Here is a 17,285-nt window from a genome sequence, read left to right as displayed (position 1 = left end):
CACACATGTAACAAGGTTTAGATGTCACTACCTCCATTAGTATTGGCAGGGAGTCATATCCTTCCTCTCTGTTTGCACAGAGCATCCTATATTACACACATGCGAGGTGTGCCTCCAAGGTCTCTATCATAGAGATAAAAACACAAAGCCACGTCCCGGTTCTTAGATCTTGGGTTTTTAAAAGCAAAGCACCTCATTACCAGAAGATGAACATCACACAGACCTCTAGCCCTTGTGGCCTGGACGCAATTTCTGATTATATGGGCCAGGACAGAGAGAACTGCCTTACACAGGGAAGACAATTTGTGACTTCATAAATACCATATAGCGGCCAACTGGAACACCATCCTGACAGACCTTCAGGCAGCCACACAGCCCGCTCCTGGTTCACCTATTCGATGGTAGGCGGGGGAAAGGGTGGTAGACGTTTAAGGAACCAACAGCCGGATGTATGGCCTTGGCCTATGCACTTCATTCCTGCTCTGAGAGTTCTCTGCAAATACTGGTCATTTTTATGAGATTTTTTGTTGAAAAATGATGCCAGTTGCTATGTGTGGGGAAGGGGAGGGGTTCAAGTGAGTTTTTGTTATTGTTGTTCTTTATTCCATTTATCTGTTGTTTTTCTCTTAATTCTGAAATGTTCGCCTCTGTTTACATAACATCCTACTATCTTTGTCAATATCCTGTTGGATGTGCATTGCACCTCATTTCTATTGAGTTCATTTATATCCTAGCAACCATATTATTATTATGTAAACCTTTCTGCTAGACATTGTATCTGTTGATCCATAAGCTTACCTGTGTTGCCTTACAATTTATCTCATGGACACTATGTAGACTTTCATAAGACAATGTGAGATTTGTCTACAGATGCTGTGTTTTTCACTTCGTAAATTGAAAACCGATAAACAGATGAACAAAATTGACTGTCACATTTGTCCATTGATTGAATATTCAAAGAACACTTGTAAACACTATTATACAAATCCTGATAAACTTCAAAGTTCGCCAGGAGAACCAGAACCTAGCCCGATGTAAATACCACAGGCCACGGGGGCAATTTTATTAAAAAAATCTACCACCTGGCCCGTAAGCGCTGTAAAGAATTAGTTTCTTATCTTCGCTCCAGAAGGAGTGCACACTGTCTGGTTTTCTTTGTATATCATATTTCAACTCTCACGTTTGCCTATGTGTTAGTGAAATTCCTATTCTTCCTAGCAGAAATAACACTAGCTGGAAATATATTTCATGTTTTCTAGAAAATAAATCATGAATGCTTTTTTTGACATAAAACACTCCATCCTGCTAACACATTCTTTGTATTTTAGCTTTCTTCTACAGAAAACCAATTAACTGGGGACAACAAATGCAAGGACAATTCAAAGATTGCAATTGCTCTGGAAAGAGGTGGTACTTCTGATGAACCGTTGATTTTTCTGGACTCAAGTAACACTATTGAGTCTCCAGAATCTGGTCCACAAAACGTAAACCAAAGTCCATCTTACAAAGCTGTGACTACTTTATCAAATATGTGTTTGCTTGATGTGAGTATTGAAGATTTCTTGCCAAAGTCGGCGTTGCAACCCACAACCACAACTGTACATAATTCAGCAGTAGATGAAGCTTTACAAGACATTGGGTCAGATCTTTCCCAGCCTTTAAAAGGAGACACTGAAGACTATGATTTTAATACAGTCATTAGACCTGTGATTGCACAAGCGCCACAGGGACACATACAAATTGGTGAAAATGTGTCTGACGTGCCATCAGTAAGACCTCGATGGAACATTCATGGTCATGCTTCTGATGCCAGCATAAATATAGGAGAGTATGTGCCAAATATAGACATTTCACAGCCACATTCAAATAAACATGGGCATGCCTCGGATTCCCATATTAAGGTCGGGGAATATAATTCATCAGTTGAGCCAAGAAGGCCTCGTTGGAATATACATGGTCACGTCTCCACTGCCCATATCAAAGTGGGAGAGTATGCTTCAGATATACAGCCCACAAGACCCAGATGGAATATTCATGGCCATGCCTCACAAGCTAATATTAAAATTGGTGAAAACGTTTCTGATGTGGTGCCTTCACAGCCTCGATGGAGTGTACATGGCCATGCATCCGATTCTAGTATCAAAATTGGAGAAAATGTGTCTGACGTCGGGTTATCGCGACCACGTTGGAACGTACATGGTCATGCAAGCGAATCTCACATTAAGATTGGGGGATTAGTTTCTGATGCTGAGGAAGCAAAACCTCGGTGTAGCCCCTTTGGCCATGCATCTCAGTCAAGCTTTGAAACTGGTACTTTGTCACTGTCAGGGCAAATGGACTTCAAACCACACAACAAACAAATCGAGGGGCGATCAGCCCAATCTACAGTTCAGAATGTTTTATATGGTGAGCAATTCAGTATACCTATAATGAATGTGCATCCAAATACAACAGAAGGCAGTAAAGAGTCTCTGCAAGACACCCTTCAGGTTGATGGAGCGGTGTTTCTGTTACCCACTGTCTGCACTGAAGTTGAGGATCAACAATTTGCACAAGGTAAATTAACAATGATTACCAGGTACTGTTGAAACAGAGAAGGCATCGTTGATCTTTAAAGGAATTATTATTGCCTATGTTTATATATATCACATGAACATTCAAATTTATTTGAACAAAGTAACATGGTCAGTCACAGTTAGTTGAGTGAATGCAAGAAAATATTACCTGTTGGTAAGTTGTGTCTCCAGATTCTGGATCCAGAACTTAACAAATGTTATTCTGTACCATAAAATTAACACTGTAGTAATTCAAGTATTACTTTAACTCAGTATTATGTTTATATATCTGAAAGAGACACGTTAGTGATAGATTCCTTACCTTAGAATAATCCCCAGGCGTCAGACTGGATCTGGAAAGTTTTCTGCTTAGCAGTACCCCTGCGTGCCAGTAGGTGGCGCGGTGCGGCTCCACGCCCATCACCGGCATCATGCGCGTCGGGATGACGTCACGGAGGCTACTTAGGCGCCACCCATGCGCGCTGACATCAGTTCTTTCTTTTTCCATGCCGAAAGCGCAGATGCGGATTGAGCACGTACCTCGGTCATTTTTTGACCACTTTTTGAGAATTTTTTGTCTCCTTCTCTTGTCTCCTGGTGCACGTATGGATGCCCGGCTTTAAGTCTTGTGGGTCGTGCCACCGTAATATGTCGGTGGCGGACCCCTACGATGTTTGCCTCTACTGCCTGGAGAACGACCACGACGCATGGGATTGTTGGGTCTGCCGTGCCATGGCCCCGAAGGCATTACAGCAGTGGCGCCGGAAGTGGCTGGAGGTCCGGCACTCCCCCGCCGCCGCTCTCGGGTCTAGGGGCCGTTCACGGGACCGCTCGTGGGACCTCAGCCGTTGCTCCTCGGACTCCAAGTCTTTCCCTTCAGATTCCGGTAAGCGACGCCATAAGAAGAAGCCGAAGAACTGTGTTCGATTTCCGACGTACACCTGTCGCTCCCCGGAGGAGGACATTGGGGACCAGGGCTCCACTCCTGCGGCTCCTCTGGAGCCTGGGAGTCCCGCGGCCTACCCGCTATACCCAGGTTCGTCGGTGACTCCCGAACAGCGGCAAGAGTTTCTTTCTGCCTTGGACCGCCTGTTTAGGCCTCGGGCTCCCGCCGGCGGGCCCCGTGGCTCCGTGTCCAGATCCTGTTGACCCGGCGGCACCGCCTCTGGCGCCAGCCCCGGAGCCACTGGATCCAGCGCCCGCGACTCTGGTGCCGCAAGGTGCAATGCCGCTGGCTCCGGACCCGGCGCTGCCCTTGCCTCCGGCGCTGCCCTTGCCTCCGGCCCCAGCGCCGCCTCTGGCTCCGCCACAGGCGCCGCACTGGGTGCCGTTTTTCCAGCCCCTACCTAGGTTCTCGGACCATTTCGTTCCGACCTGGGATCCTCATTGGGAGGCGGCTCCGGTTCGGCCCCGGCCGGCGCCGCTCCTAGCGCCGCTCCCGGCACCGTTGGCTCCCTCTCTGGCTCCGGTCCTGCCGCCGCAACCGGCTCCTTCTACCCCGGAGCCGGATGAGGACTGGGACGGCTCCGAGGACCCCCTTGCGCAGCAGTGTGACTCAGAGCAGGATTGGGTGGATGACCTTCAAGATGCGGGTGAACTTGATGTGTCTTCTGACTCGGGTTTGCCTCGCCTCCACCTACTATAGAGGAGGGCGCTTCCTACACCATGGTGCTGCGTCGAGCTGCAGAGACTCTCCACCTCGACCTCCCTAAGGTGACCCGTAAGACCAACCTCCTTACGGAGGTGCTCCAGACGGCGTCTACGTCGTCGGAGCTGCTGCTCCCTTTCAATGAGGCCCTTACCGAAATCCTCTTGGGTACTTTGTTGCGGCCGACCTCGGGGGCGCCGGTGGATAAGAACGTCGCTAGACGTCATCGCCCGGCGCCTGGTGATCCCGCCCTCTTGACCACTCACCCCACGCCTGAGAGCCTGGTCAGTCAGGCCTCGACATCGCAGATTGCCTTTCCCTCGGCTCCGCCAGATAAAGACTCTAAGAGGCTGGACCAATATGGCAAGAGGTTGTTCTCAGCCAGTTGGGGTTGAGATCGGTTAATACCGCCTGCTTATTGGGCCGTTAATCCCACGCAGTGTGGGATTCGGTGGCGGAGGTTCTGCCTCAGTGCTCTGAGGAGGTCCAGGCAGTTGCAGAGGGCAAGGATGCGGCGAAGTTTGCCATCAGGTGTGGTTTGGACACCGCTGATTCGTTGGGCAGGGCGATTTCCACGACGGTAGCGTTGCGGCGCCATGCCTGGTTGCGTTCCACTGGCTTCCCCTGATGTCCAGAGCTCACTCATGGACATGCCCTTCGATGGCTCCCGCCTCTTTGGTGATAAGGCTGACAATGCCCTGGAGCGCTTTAAAGACTCTCGTGCCACAGCCACGTCTTTGGGTCTTTCCTCGAAAAACCCAGCCACGACGGGGTTTCATTCCTTTTGTGGCCAGGGCAGGGGTACCCAGACGCTCTCTTCCAGCAAGCCTGTGCAGAACCAGCCTCAGCGAGGCCGCGGACATGGGTTCCGCAGGGGTGGGTCTGGTAACCAGCGTGCGGGGCAGTCCACTTCCACCCCCGCTGCTTCCGCCTCAAAACCTTCCTAATCCGAGCTTCAGGGGGCACCACACACCAGTGGGTGGCAGGGTTCACCTCCACCTCCCCCACTGGTGCGTGATTACGTCGGACAAGTGGGTGCTGCAGATAATCTGCCAAGGTTACTCGCTTCCCTTTCTGTCCTCCCCTCCAGCCATGCCACCTCGGTACCACCGCATGTCTGGGGATCATTTGGCTCTTCTCCGTCTGGAAGTCACGGCCCTCCAGGCCAAGGGGGCCATCGAGTATGTTCCCGATCAGGAAGTAGAGAGTGGTTGTTATTCCCACTACTTTCTGGTCCCCAAGAAGGACAAGGGTGGCCTGTGCCCCATCTTGGACCTCCGGGACATCAATCGCTTCCTCCGGAAGGAGACGTTCAAGATGCTGACTCTGGCTCAGGTCCTGTCTGCTCTGGACCCTGGAGACTGGATGGTAGTTTTGGACTTGCAGGACGCTTATTTTCACATTCCCGTCCTGCCGGCCCACTGGCGTTACTTGCGGTTCACGGTAGGCCAGGAGCATTTTCAGTTTGCTGTGCTCCCCTTTGGCCTTACCAGCGCTCCTCAGGTGTTCATGAAGGTGATGGCGGTGGTCGCAGCTCATCTGCGCCGGTCAGGGGTGTCAGTCTTCCCCTACCTCGACGACTGGCTGTTGAAGGCGGGTTCACCCCAGGCAGTTGTCTCCCACCTCCAGAGTACAGCCGACCTCCTGCATCTGCTTGGGTTCTCCATCACTGTGCCAAAGTTGCACCTGAGTCCCTCTCAAAAGCTCCCTTTCATCGGAGTGGTTCTGAATTCGACGCTGTTTCGGGTTTATCCTCCCGAACAGCGAGTCCGGGATATTCAGGCTATGGTTCCCTCTTTCAGCCTCTATCAGGATGACCCTCCGGCTTCTGGGCCTGAAGGCCTCCTCCATCCTGCTGGTGCCACATGCCAGATGGCATATGTGGGCTCTGCAGTGGGACCTGAAGTTCCAATGGGCGCAGCATCAGGGCAACCTGTCCGATCATGTCCAGATCACGGAGGGCGCTGCACGGCAATTGCAGTGGTGGCTCATGAATCGCGATTGGTCAATGGCAGATCCCTCTCTCTCACTCAACCGGAGCACACAGTAGTGACGGATGCGTCCCTCCTGGGTTGGGGAGGCCACATGGGAGAGCTCGGCGGAGATCAGAGGCCTCTGGTCTCCGGCGGAGGCCCGGCTCCATATCAACCTTCTGGAGCTGCGGGCGATCCGGCTTGCACTGAAGACATTCCTTCCCTCTCCTCCGGGGAAGTGTAGTGCAGGTGTTCACGAACAACACCACCGCCATGTGGTATTGCAACAAACGGGGTGGGGTTGTGGACCCTATGTCAGGAGGCTCTGCGCCTCTGGACGTGGCTGGGACATCAAGGCATTACCTTGGTGGTTGAACACCTGGCATGTTCTCTGAACGCCAGGACGGACGAAGTCAGCCGCCGGTGCATGGTGGATCACAAGTGGCGTCTGAACTTGGACGTGGCGCAAGGTCTCTTTCTGCGATGGGGAGAGCCTTGGTTAGATCTATTCACCACCGAAGAGAACGCGCAATGTCATCCGTTCTGCGTGTTGGAATTTCCAAGGCGGCACTCGCTCGGAGACGCTTTTCGTCTCGAGTGGAGCTGTGGTCTATTGTATGCCTTTCCACCTATACCACTTCTGCCCAGAGTGCTGAAGAAGATCAGGCGCGACCGGGCCCAAGTTATTCTTGTGGCTCCGGACTGGGCTCGAAGAGTATGGTATCCCGAGCTACTCTGTATGAGCATCGATCCCCTGATCCGTCTGCCTCTTCGGGAGGATCTTCTGTCGCAGCAGCAGGGGACGGTCCTCCACCCGAACCTGTCCAGCCTTCACCTCCATGCTTGGAGATTGAGCGGCGACAGTTGACACCTTTCGATCTTCCTCCCGAAGTCTGTGATGTCATCCTGGCTGCCAGGCGTCCCTCCACTAAAACGGTGTACGCCTGTAGGTGGAACAGATTTGTGGCATGGTGCACAGCTAAGACTGTGGATCCCCTTTCTGCCCCTATTTCTGAGGTTCCTCTGTTCCTTCTCTCTTTGGCCCAGCAGGGCTCTGCTCTGGGCACTGTTAAAGGTTATCTTTCGGCCATCACTGCCTTTCTATGGCTTCCAGATCAGCCTTCTCTTTTTAAGTCCCCGGTTGGCTTCTTTGGCCGTTCTGTGCTCCGTGATTTTCTGGTGTAATCTTGTTTGCGGACCCACCACCAGGGTTGGAATTGCTGGGGTATCTATTCTAAGGTAAGGAATCTATCACTAACGTGTCACTTTCAGATGCACAGGTTACTACTTGCGTAACAATATAGCTGTAAGAGACATTAGTTAGTGTTGGATTCCTTACCGCCCCACCCATCCTCCCCGTTCTGCGAACTGATTACTAGGGTTAAGGTCATCCCCTTTTAGGGCCCTAGTTTTGTGCACCAAAGGTCAGTTTCTCGTATGACTGCATTTCGGCGCGGAAAAGTTGTGTACAGAACCGACGTCAGCGCGCATGGGTGGTGCCTAAGTAGCCACCGTGACGTCATCCCGGTGCGCACGACGCCGGTGACGGGCGCGGAGCCGCACGGTGCCACCTACTGGCGCGCAGGGGTACTGCTAAGCAGAAAACTTTCCGGATCCAGTCTGACGCCTGGGGATTATTCTAAGGTAAGGAATCTATCACTAACTAATGTCTCTTACAGATATATCATTACACAAGTAGTAACTTGTGCTTTAATCCCTTCAGTATCCTTTGAACATTTTCAGTTTTCCTAGCACAAATGTGCTCTAGTGCATAGAAATGCTTATGACCTAAAACAGGCATATTCAATCCAATAAGTCTCGCATTTGTGGGCGTTTAAGCTATTGGCATTGAAAATGACAAAGCCTTTTATTTCTGTGTTTTTAAAAGGAACATACATATAAAATGCGTTGTTGTTTTTAATGCGAAGAGCTCAAACTCTCGCAAATGCGAGACCACTATAATAGTGGCCACGCCCCTTTTTTAGACGCTGCTCGCATATTCAGGTTACCGTGAGCAGTGACTAAACAAAGATGGGTGGCCACCATTATAGTGAAAACGCGTATGGTACTTTCACCCAAAGTAAAAAACAAAAAAAAGTAATTTCGAAAGCTCTGTAGCGCAGCCGCTTAAGTGAAAGAGGCACGCGCTGGTAAATAAATAATTAAATAGGCCGCTAAAGTGAATGCGGACCGCGCCGTATATTGAATAATTAAATAAGTGTGCACGCTGTAAATTGAATAAAAAAATATTACTAATTAAAACAAATCAGGCAGGTGCTCCGATGCCGTCAGTGGAATAGGGGAAAAGCATTAAAGAAAATAGTGCTCACCAACTTATAAAGCAGACCATGTAACAACTAAGTAAAAGAGCCAGTCCTCGTGGGAGGTTACAAATGAAGATAAGGCAGTACTAAGGAGGGACCAACAAGCCTATGTACGATTCAGAAGCCAGCATTTACGTAGGGCAAAGACATAAGCCAATGACAAATATGGGCAGAGAGTGGGCGGGGTTTCAAGAGCATACACCAATACATCATGCCTCGCGGAGCGAGTAGCGCTTGCGCGCTGCCCTTAAGCTCGACCTAAAAAAGCTGCAGCTGCTGGTAGATTCTAAATTGTGCCTTCAGAGGCCAGTGGAATCCTCATCCTATGTGCTGGGTACTGGACAAATTAGTAACTCCATATGCTGTTTTGCATCTCTAATCCTTGGAAGCAGTTGAGAATAATGATCAGATAACCACAAGAAATGGTATACTGAAGATAAGTACAAGTAATTAAGTTATACAGCACAAAAGGATTGCATTACGTATGGCATGAAACATTCGTATAACCAGACTCAGTGAAACTGTACAAATTGTGACAAGAGAAGAAATCCTGGGGTCCAATTAGGATCCTCTTCTTTAAAAGCAACCCGCCTCTCGTTTCCGTAGTGGTGTCTGCTGTCCAAGAAAGTATCTGTCTTTATTTTCCTCTCACTCTGATCTTCCAGTGAAGGAACGTAAGTGGCTAGATTTCTTATGGAAGGGAATTTGCATGATTTTTATATATGGATGAACTGGTGTTTGTGTAGCGCAGACCTGTTTTCATAGCAGTGGCATGCTGAACAAGGGATGCGAGTCCTGAGATAAAACCTTTGATCATTTACAGTGAGGCAAAATATTAGAGATGGGGTGGTTTATATCATATAGGCAAGCAGTACTCTTTGATGTGGTGTGTGTACTGTACCTTTCTCAAATGAAGGAGGGTAGGAGCACTTCTGTATATGGGGTTGTTGTTGTAGAACCAGAGTGCGTAGTTGTAAAAGACATCCTTTCTGCTTTTTTCTTTTCTGCATGTCTTTGTTTCCAGTCTGGCAGGGTACTGTCGTTGGTCTTTCTGCCTCAGTGGTTACTTTCTCGTAAAGTGTGCACAGTGCCTTATTGGTGGCCTTGTACATGATGCAGCTAGTCTGTAAGATGATGCAGGTTTGGAGAGGGAATCGGTACAGTTCCTTTAGTGTTGAGATGAAGTGATCAAACTTTTTCAGACCTCTGAGACATGGTACAGAATGCCTTTCACTGGGACCAATGTGATATTGGGTTGGCTATTGTGAAGAATATTGCCTTGATCCAGACGAGAGAGAAGTAGGGCTTGTTCTGATGTCTATTTCAGATAGACAATTTCACTTGTTCCAGCGGGGGTAGCTGGTACTACTCTGCCACAGCTTTCCTGGCATTCTTTTTAATGAGATCTATGTTGTGGGTGAATCTAACTGAGTATGCTTTGGTTGTTAACTGGTGGGAGGGCCTGAAGCCATCCGAGTTCATTTTGGATAGACACACTTGAAAGTGTGGGTGTTTGGAGCTAATGGGTAGCAGGAGAAAACTTCTCTTGATCAGACTGAGCTTTAGGTAATCACTTCACATCTCTTCTAGATGAGAATAATTCAGCTTTTGAGTGGCTTGATGTGGTACTCTGCAATGATTGAGGTACAGTGGGTGCATCATTAGTGTATTTGTGGATACTGATACTGCTGTTGTAGTACAGTTGTCACAGTTTCCAAATACAGATGTTGTCTTGGAACTATGAAGTTCCATTTACACACTGAAAATGATGGGTGGGAGTATGCAGCCTTTGGGCATTTCACAGGAAATGGGGTGCTTCTGGAATCTTGCAACATTTGGGCCAATTTGTAGCAGTGGGCAAGCTTGATGAATCATTGCAAGAAAGTGTTCTGTAGTGGTACACTTCTTGCGATACTCATGTGGGCTTGAATGATGTGGATCAGTGCTTGGTGATTGACTATAACAAAGACTGCATAGAGGTGAAGTAGGAGCAGGATGAAGGAGCATTATCATCAAACATAAAAGGAAGCTGTTTCTTAGCTGCAGCATGGTCTAAAGACAAAGTGGCAGTCCTGTAGGAATTTAGTCCTCCTGATCTAACATTGTCATAAAACAGTGATGTTTTTTGATGAAAGGTAGGTGGGTGATGGGAAGGTGACTCGATCCAGAGTGTGTGTTTTTAGCCAGGTGAGGCTCAGCCAAGTCTTGAAGTCATCTGAGAAGATAAGCTTGAAGGAAATCTTGATTCATTTACTAGAGCTGGTGTCCGTTTTGAATTACTTTCCCAAAAAAATAAATGATGTACAGCCAGGGTTGTACAAAAGTTGTGTAATTTGCTTTCATATAATTACGAAAACCTTTGGGAAAATTACCTGTGAGATGCAAATTCATCATTTAGTTCTTTATTTTCCCTTAAAAACAAACTAGCATGAAAAACACAATTAGCATGAGCAACAGCCACTTGTGATCTGGTCGTTCATGTTATCGTATGCTGGCATTAAACTTTTGCTGTGAATGGAGCATACCTACATGATCCGGGGTAATGGCATAATTTCAAAGATTTCACGTAACAAACGTTACACGAAATTCCCGAAATCATGCAATTTTGCTAACGTAATTCAAAATTCATGCATGCCTACATACTACCTCATCCACAGGTTTGGCAATTGTTGTGGAAGAACTTTGAAGTGAGGTCAAGACAAAATTCTGGTTTAGGCTGTAGTCTTTGTGTTGGGCTCCTCCATAGTTTGCTCACCATATAATTTTGTAAGCTTGCTTCATTGGCTAAAGATGTCTACTGCTAGAGTTTATCATTCTTATGGTTCACTTGAGATACCGGAATTCTCTGTAAATTGCATTGCACATTTTAGAGTTTTCAAGGCCTGTCTCTTTACAGTAAATTAATATTCAAAATGATGATACCGCACATGTTCTTAATGTTGGAGCCATTGTGCTCAAATATGGTAAATATTTTGAAATCAAATGTATCAGTGCAGAATATCTTTGACTTTATGGCCTCATTTGGCCACAGCCACGTTGAATCTGATCTTCAGAAGTATAGTCAGGTATGATTGATACTCATATGGTTCAGATACAGTCTGCAAAGTTTAGCAATACAAAAGAAATACAAAATGTCATGGTAATCATATCTCAATGTAGATTTGTCATTGTTTTCATGTTTTTCACTCTCACAGTAGGCCATTGTGTCTTTGGTGTTGGATCTTTTGTAATTCCAAAGCAGTCTGCATAGAATTCATATGGGTTAGTTGGAGATTTCCTGGTAGAAAATTGGGTTTAAAATTAATCAGGATATTAGACATTACTGTTTCATGGTTAATTTTGTATTCAATACATTTTCTTATATTTTAGGATTGAAAAGCCATGGTGCAGACAGACTTTCTTCAAGTCCACTGCAGGTATGTACTTGGTAGTATTACAATCTAACCATTTTAAAATAGTAATGTTTTTACCTTTGAAGAAAACAGTGTCACATTTTTCTGTTATTTCTCACTTTATGTATGTATTTTGTGTAGAACTCTTTTGTTTACATAACACTTGAAACATGACTTCCTCATCAGACCCATTACTCTTTTGGTAGTTACTGAATTGAACCACAAATGATCAAACTCTTCTTTTGCATTAGACATCCTAGCCAAGCTAACATTTTCAGTTGGAAACTAATGACTTAACAAGTTGATATATGCTGTGGGTTTCTTTTCCTCTTAAATCAAGCTATGGTTCCTGGTTGTGTATAGTATTGTAATCATAATGTGTTCACCTATGCACGCTTGTGGCCAGAAGTTCTTAGAGATCGCTCAATGTTTATACCGCAAAAATATTTAATTCATAGATATTTACTAAAAGAATGTTTGATGCTGATATTCTGGATATTTCTTGGTGAAAATGTTTGTCTCATACATTTAGCTAGACCTGTGCACACTGGACATGCCTTTCTATTTTCAAGCAGGCCCGGTTGTTTTTCTCTAATCCACCGGCCTAGAGCTGTGGGTTGGTTTGGTCTCAATGATTATGAAACTGACGTGTGACTCAATATTTTTTAAGTTGAGATGAGAAACCAAGAGAAATTGTATAGAGGATTCTCCACTAAACTCCTTATGACAAGTTTTCAAGGACGTGTCATCTGTTGCTTAGGCAAGTTCTCTGATGTGAATCAACGGTGACAAGCACCATTGTATAAAACATGAACACTAGTTGTTTTATCCGATCCTTTTTTATCTTTTCCTTTCAAGACACTTAATTGGTATCATTGGGTACAAATCCCATCCCTAGCTATGCTTTGAACTTTGAAACTATTCTCTCAGTTTGCCTACCATGATTATCTCAGAGGCCTCTCATCTGTTGTTGCCATCTAAATGTGCAGCGGTTCATATGGGCACTGCTCCAAATCATATAGGTGTATTTGCTGAGCCTTTAGCTTCCAACACAAGTAACATTGTGGCTTTGAGATGCCTCCCTAAAACTTTTAGATTCAGTTTAATAAGATGTACTGTGCCCTCTGCTTCTGCCAGTGTTCCATTTAGGAGACTCTTTCTTTCTATATTTCTGATCAGATGTCCCCATAGCAATGGTGGATAGAACGTGGTCACCAATCAAGAGCATTTCTGTTCCTTTGGATTCTGCAGTGTTTATCTGTGTTCTAGGCAATACGTTGAACCTCCTCCATGGGATTTGGGCTTGGCTTCACATGCAAGCTATTACTCCACTTGCAATTGTCGTGGTGGAGAGGTTGAGAATCTGCCTGTTCAGATGGCAAGCGTTATTTGATCATTTTGAATCCATGCTCTTGGTTTTGTGAACGTTGTATCTAAGTTTCCAGCATATAAATAGTTAATTTGGATCACCTTTGTCATTCCTTTTAAAAGGCTATAGTGATCCATTAGACTTGATGCTTATTTTATTTGAGAGGGCTTGTTGTTAATTACCTTGACCTCACTGGAGTGTTAGACTGCTGTGATCCTTTATCCGATGTGGCAGCATCTGTCTTTGTTGGTGTCTACATGCAGCTCCCTAAATTGTATGAACCAGTTATGTTGAGGAGCATTCTCTGGATATCATAGGCCACAACCTTGTGGGATACAGCTGTAAGATTGGTGATGGTGTTGTTGCCTATGTCACCAAACAATTTTGGTTTATTGTTCAAAGATGGGCAAGCACCCTGAAGGCAGATAAACCATCGCTGCCGTACAGCCAACTGGGGATGGTTTTCATATGTGTTGACCCCCAGTTGCTACAACTGTTGAGGGAGTGGAACACAAAGACTGATGAGACAAAGGGAGAAGGACAGAGCAAAACGCTAGCTCTTTAACATCAGCAGGAATGTGCAAAATACATTCAGCGGTGTGCTATTAATTCTTTAGATTCACTTCCTTAGGCTGTTGGCTTGGCCTTTAAGAACAATGTTTTCATTTGACTGGTGCCTGTGACAAAGTCTGTCCAGTAAGATCATATCTGGCATAACTCTGTTTTGGTCCAGACAAAATTGTTGTCAGCTTGGGGAAAACGCCATGCTTTTTTCTGGATTCCTACTTTCACAATAGTAGGGAGTGACAAATGTCTGTTTATTCAAATGTGCCTTAACCTGTTGCTTGGGTTGTGGTGGTCATTGCGCAGTTAGATGATTTTCTCCTGTCTAATTGGTGCTTCATGCTCTTCTGTGTTCTGCTTTGGTTACCCAAATTAATATGACTGCTTTTCTCTTTCAGGGTATATTTGATTTATAGCCGAGGTGTCTGGAGATGGATAGTTGGGTGCCATTCCGCCATTTCATTCTGTTTTGATGCATATTACTGACAAGATTGAATTGGACCTGTTCTAAATGTTTGCACATTTTTGGGATATCTATGCTATGATTCAAAGCAGCCATATTGCTGCTTTATGTGTAGTTGCATTTCGCATCTCTCACTTGAGATTTCTGACTATTACGGTCAATTCTCAGAAATATGTATTTGTGAGTTTTGTAAACTTTGTGTATCAGGGAAATTTGTCAGTGGCTACTATTGTTGCTTTCTTTGGTGGACAAAGTCCTCAAGTAAAGTATATCGCAATATGATGTCCAAGGTGTAGCTATTATCTTTGGAATTTAGGGAGCAACCAGCACTCCTATTGAGTGTTTGACAGTCTGCTCCCCTGGCTTTTGGCAAGCTGCGCGAGATGCTTTGCAATATATCTGTGCCATGCAAAGTCAATCTTCTGTTTTTATCTAGAGTGGTACGTGTATGCGTTATTGCTGCACCCAACAGGAAGTATTGTTACCTATTTGCCTCATTGTCTAAGGGTTTCTTTAATGCTTTACTACCACTTATAATCACATCAGCTTTTGGTGATTTTCTTATAATATTTACTGACCATTGTTCCTTGTAACTAATGGCCTTTCAGAATAGGTTTCTAGTATGAGAGAGATGGAGTGAATTTCAGTTTGTTATAAATTGCCTTTTTGATGGATACTGTAGATTCCTCTCCTTTTAAATTCTCACTGGTCTCCAGCTAGATCCTGAAAATACTTGTAATAGCCCCTAAATGCCAGTAGGTTGCACCATCTGCCTCCATTGTGGATACATCTCACCCCCTACATTACGACATGGAGCCACATATAGGTGTCATCCATTTGCACTAACTTCGGTACCTTTTTTCAGTGTCCTTCGGCACAGAGCTGGAGCTCACTCCTACTAATTTTGCTCATTAGCGAGCATTTTCCTCTCCAAGCTTTGAGGTATTCCTGCTGTGTAGCAGGGATATTTGCCACAAAAGTCTACAGGCTTCAAACCATGTCGCTTGTTTGTGAAGCCGCTGTCAGTACCCAGATCCACGTGATATCTGTCTGTGGTGTCTGAGGGCCAAACACTTCCAACTCTCTCAACAAATGCTCCTTCGTTCATCAGAAGGAGAGGGGCCAACCTTTACATGATCGAACTCAAGAAACTAGTTTGGTCGCGATCCAAATTGTCTTCATTGGGTAAGTTATACATTAAGTTAAAGGATAAGGCTTCCAAGAAAAAACACAAACAAGATTCCTTGACTTCCACATACTTCGCTGTGTGTGTAGGTAATGTAGTCTGAAGCCTCAAGGCCCAATCCTAACTTTGTCTTCTTCCTCAGAGCCCCTTCTAACACTTAAACCAACTGGGCTATCTTCAAATCCACAGCAAGGCCTTCAAAGTGGCCATGCTGCAAATATTTAACATGACTCTGGCACCCTCTGTAACTCCTTCTGGCTGCCAGGAGCCAAGGCGCATTCCTGCTGACAGACTCACCCCCTTGCACCAACTGACCCTGCTTGGAGTCAGTTAAATCTACCCTTGGCACGAGTCCATGCCTCCAAACCTCTAATGAAAATTTTGCTGGCTGTTGTTATACCTGAGCTCAAAGATAGTGACAGAGTGCACACCAAATCTTTCAAATTTCAAAATCAATCATGTTTATCATTTTTTAAGCGTGCTAGCCCGGAACCGTGGACTGCCCAGCCACGTGGTAGAAAAATCACTGAAGAAAGTAGGGCAGATTACCCACCCCACGCCGGACGCACAGCCTTTAAGTGCATAACAAAGATGCCGAATTAATCAAGTTCATCCCAAATGTTTATTTCTGGTTAAGTCATTCAATGTATTCTGTTATTCTTAATTCACATGTTGGACACACTGGTGCCGATTAGGATCCTGGAAAAAATTTCCCCAACCGAATTGAATCTGGACTTTTTTCCGTACAAATGGTAAAAGCGCCGTACAAACTGCCAAGTACGATTCGTATGGGAAAAAGTCCATACAAATCCCCCACACGTCCTCGGGTCGGGAAAAGTCTCCGACACGTCCCCGGACATTTTTACGTACAAATGGGAAAACTGAAGTCCCAATGCGCAATTACGATCCGTCCCATCCGTCCGATTGTACAACTGTATGGAAAAAAGACCGTCCGGAGCGAACTCCCATAGCAACCATGGAGATGTCCAAACAAGTGCCTGGTACGCGCCGTACCCCCCCCCCCCCCCCGTCCCCCGTATGTTCGCGCCGTACCCCCAGCCCCCCGCGGATAGGTGAGCCGTACCCCCAGCCCCCCGTATGTACGGAGCGTACCCCCCAGCCCCCGTATGTACGGAGCGTACCCCCGTACCCCCCAGCCCCCCGTATGTACGGAGCGTACCCCCCAGCCCCCCGTATGTACGGAGTGTACCCCCGTAACCCCCAGCCCCCCGTATGTACGGAGCGTACCCCCACCCCCCCGTATGTACAGAGCGTACCCCCGTACCCCCCAGCCCCCCGTATGTACGGAGCGTACCCCCGTACCCCCAGCCCCCCATATGTACGGAGCGTACCCCCCACCCCCGTATGTACGGTGCGGACCGGTCCGCACCGTACATACGGGGGTGGGGGTACACTCCGTACATACGGGGGCTGGGGGATACGGGGGTACACTCCGTACATACGGGGGGTGGGGGTACGCTCCGTACATACGGGGGGCTGGGGGGTACGGGGGTACGCTCCATACATACGGGGGGCTGGGGGGTACGCTCCGTACATACGGGGGCTGGGGGGTACGCTCCGTACATACGGGGGGCTGGGGGGTACGGGGGTACGCTCTGTACATACGGGGCTGGGGGTACGCTCCGTACATACGGGGGCTGGGGGGTATGGGGGTACGCTCCGTACATACGGGGGGCTGGGGGTACGGCACGCCCATCCGCGGGGGGGCTGGGGGTACGGCGCGAACATACGGGGGCGGGGGGGGGGTACGGCGCGTACCAGGCCCCCTAATCAGCTCGCATCGCTGCGTA

General features: G+C 47.0%; 1 protein-coding gene across 1 annotated transcript in view; it reads left to right on the top strand.

Annotated features, from left to right (window-relative positions):
* Window positions 1-17,285, top strand: part of TUBGCP6 (tubulin gamma complex component 6) — a 492,321-nt gene that overhangs the window by 292,601 nt on the left and 182,435 nt on the right. Inside the window, exons 17-18 of the mRNA XM_085653952.1 lie at window positions 1,329-2,556; window positions 11,870-11,916. Coding sequence (XP_085510078.1) covers window positions 1,329-2,556; window positions 11,870-11,916 — 1,275 coding nt within the window. The remainder of the gene's footprint in view (window positions 1-1,328; window positions 2,557-11,869; window positions 11,917-17,285) is intronic.

This window comes from Triturus cristatus, chromosome 4_1 (genome assembly GCF_964204655.1).
Source record: "Triturus cristatus chromosome 4_1, aTriCri1.1, whole genome shotgun sequence".
NCBI classification, from domain to species: Eukaryota; Metazoa; Chordata; class Amphibia; order Caudata; family Salamandridae; genus Triturus; species Triturus cristatus.
Note: the sequence above shows the minus strand (reverse complement) of the source record. Positions and strands in the feature narration are given on the sequence as shown.